General features: G+C 45.9%; 1 protein-coding gene across 1 annotated transcript in view; it reads right to left on the reverse strand.

The window, feature by feature from the left end:
• Nucleotides 1-3435, reverse strand: part of ABCC4 (ATP binding cassette subfamily C member 4) — a 252668-nt gene that overhangs the window by 161352 nt on the left and 87881 nt on the right. Inside the window, exon 9 of the mRNA XM_012805020.1 lies at nucleotides 1261-1362. Within this exon, the coding sequence (XP_012660474.1) occupies nucleotides 1261-1362 (102 nt within the window). The remainder of the gene's footprint in view (nucleotides 1-1260; nucleotides 1363-3435) is intronic.

Raw genomic sequence — 3435 nt, forward strand, 5'->3', positions numbered from 1 at the left:
AAAAAAAAAAAAGTGTACTGAGGTGGGATGTGCCCAACTGGGATGGGGAGACAGCTAGGACAGGTAATACACCTAGGGCACAGGTGCAGTGAGGGGATTTATATACACGGGAATAAACACATCATTGCTCGGTTGGCAGAGGTACTGAACGTGACTTCAGAACTGGGAGAGCATGATACAGGGACTCAGCACTTAGAGCAACAGGCATGTAAGGAGAGAAAGAGTCACTCCTCTGAGGCTGAGTGTCCTGTTTTCCAGACTAACCCAGACTGAGAGAGGGTGATCTGGAGAGCACACTGGATGCAGGGGAGGATGGCCCTAGAGTTGTGTGGATGAGTGGGAGCTCTGAGCCTGCTGGAGTTGTATGGATGAGTGGGGGCTCTGAGCCTGCTAGAGTTGTGTGGATGAGTGGGGACTCTGAGCCTGCTGGAGTTGTGTGGATGAGCGGGGGCTCTGAGCCTGCTGGAGTTGTGTGGATGAGCGGGGGCTCTGAGCCTGCTGGAGTTGTGTGGATGAGCGGGGACTCTGAGCCTGCTGGAGTTGTGTGGATGAGCGGGGACTCTGAGCCTGCTGGAGTTGTATGGATGAGCAGGGTGGCCCCTGCTGCTTGTCCTGTCCGCCTGCATGTCAGAAGTACAGCAAGTGTTAGAAATCCTTGTGGCCTTGCCAGTTCTCCCTGTCCGCTTGCAACCTGGTAGAAACCCTGCGGTCAGGAACCCACCAAGCTTACAATGCTGGCTGCTGCCTCACCACCTGGGCTGCCACCAAAACACCTGGCACCACCCAGACACTTCTCATAGAGGGCCCCCAACCCAACTCCACAGCAAAAATCTAAGTCATGGGTTTTTCTCACTGTGTAATAAAATCTAAAAGCATTAAGGTAAAAGCGCACTGATCCCCAAAGTCTCTGCGCCATTGTAAAACGCACACGTTAGCTAGCTCACCCACACTGCACCCCTCCCCGTCTGTCTCAACCAAACATTACCAGTAACCTCCATGTAGCTGAAAAGCATGTGACACTTTGAAAATTTTTCTGGTAATGACATAAAGCACAACTTATCAAACACCACAGTTTAATTTCATGCCTATTTTCTGTTCATTGTGAACCTTGCTCCTAAAGGTCAGAATTTTTATACCATGACTTTCAGTAAATAAGCAAGTCACGTTTCACATCATGTGTGTAATCTAAAAATCTCCATTAAATCGATGTCAACCCATTTTCTTTCAGCAGCAATAATCTCATAATGGTGGATATGTTACCTTATCCCAAAAAGCAGTAAAATCTTGCACGTGGACGGTCCTTTTACCATCTGAGAGAGGGTGAGGGTTCTGTTTTGATATTTCATCAAGTAATAGAAAGTCCTTAAAAAAAAAAAAAGACACAGATTGTTTAAATGGCAAAAACAACAACAGTACAAACAAAAATCATTATTTCTGTGAAATTTGCTATATAAGCCTACAGATCATTTTAACAACTGACCACTATAATTTTATTTTCCTGAGACAGGGTCTCACTCTATTATCCAAGCTACAATACAGTGGCACAATCACTGCTCACTACAACCTTGAACTCCTGGATCTCAAGCAACCCCCATCCCCCCCCACCCCACCTCAGCCTCCTGAGTAGCTGGGACTAAGTCATGTGCTACCATGCCTGGCTAACTTACAATTTTTGTTTTTTTTAAATAAAAACAAGGTCCCACTATGTTGCCAAGGCTTATCTCGAATTCCTAGCTTCAAGTGATCCTCCTGCCTCAGCTTCCCAAAATGCTGGGATTAGAGGTGTGAGCCAGGCTCATAGCCGTTAGGCAACCATCTTTACCATTTTTTCTGACAAGTATACTACTTCTTTTCTAAAGAGAAAATATTGCTCCCAAGCTGAACACATTTAGAACCTGGCCATCTGTATCGGTTTACGTTAGTGTTACTAACAGTAAGCCAGACAGTTGGTAGGAAATGACCGTGAACACTGACTGAATCCTGGTCGTGTGCCAAGCACCATGCTCAATGCGAGGAACACGAGGAGCCATTCCCAGGCCTTCTGAAATCGAGCTGGGGCAGAAACACAGGCAGGCGGGGAACACAAGGCCAATGTCAGGGACTCCCGGAGGGGAAGCCCTAGCTCAGCCTGTGTCCTGTCTCCTCCCAAGTGCATGTCCAACCAACATATCAAAATTAGTAACTACCACTTAAGTTACAGTTCTAAAAAAGAAATGCTTGCATTATATTAAGTTTCTATCTCTTAAAAGCATCTTTTCACACCCACTTATCTTTTTTCTATAGGGAATGCCCTGGGCTTAACAGCAGGAGAGGCTATTTTGCCCTCTCCTTGCTATTTTCCACACTAGACAGAAGTTATCCCGGGTGATTTAACTGTGTAAGACCAAGTCCTGCTCACCATTACAAAGCTGAGCTAACATTCTAAGGGAAAAGTCCCTAGTCCTCCACAAACATTCGATGTAATTCAATAAGAATAGTTTCAGGGGTTCAGAAATTGAATAATCAACCCAGAAAACACTTCCCACCCTGAAATTTTGATCACGTGGAAGAAACAACATTGGCTGTCCTCAAATTTGCCCTCAGTCTTCTGTGGTTAACAAACCCGCTCCCCCATTTCTAGCTGGTTGGTGGCAACGTGCAACAAAGACCACACTCCCAGCCTCCTGTGCCGCTGGGTGCAGCCGTGGGAGTTCCAGCCAATGGAAAAAGATCACATGGCTCAGAGGCTGCCATTCAGGGAAAAAGGGAAAAGGAGTCTGGGTCCCTAATGCTACGGAGCATCACACAAGCCATGGTGTGACTGACCTGTGTTCCTCCAATGTTGTGTTTTCAACCTGTCCCCTCCAAAATCTGGGCGCTGAAACTAACTTAATGGCCAATGTGATGGGGTCTTTCAGAGATGATTAGGTTATGAGGGCTCCTCCCTTACGAATGGACTGAGGAGCTTATAAAAGAGGCTTCATGCATAAGTAGGGTGACCAGACGTCCAGATTTTGGCGGGACAGTCCCACTTTTCAACAATTTGTCCCATGTCCGGCAGCATTTTAAAAAAGTCCCAATTTTTGGAAAGAAGGCACGAACGGGCTGGAGAGCAAGAAGAGAATATATGGTTTTCGGCCACTATATGGCTATTTCGCCAGAATATGAGTTTTATATTATTTTTGTTAATTTTATAATGTTAAACTGTAATAAATAATTGCTGAGAAATGATTATCGAGAACTGCTTATCAAAGTTTGCATTGTTGTCAGGCCCTGCTTGCCTGCCCTGTCCTGTGCCTCCGCCCCTGCTCTGCGGAGTTAGGGAACAGCGGGAGAATGGGAAGGGAATATACAGTTTTCAGCTGCTGAAAAGGTTAATGTAACTCCATTTGGGAATGAAGAGGTTAAGGTAACTTCATTTGAAAATGAAAAGGCTGGCTCGGCGCCTATAGCTCA

The sequence above is a fragment of the Otolemur garnettii genome, unplaced genomic scaffold (genome assembly GCF_000181295.1).
Source record: "Otolemur garnettii isolate 467f Iridium unplaced genomic scaffold, OtoGar3 scaffold00034, whole genome shotgun sequence".
Lineage (NCBI taxonomy): Eukaryota > Metazoa > Chordata > Mammalia > Primates > Galagidae > Otolemur > Otolemur garnettii.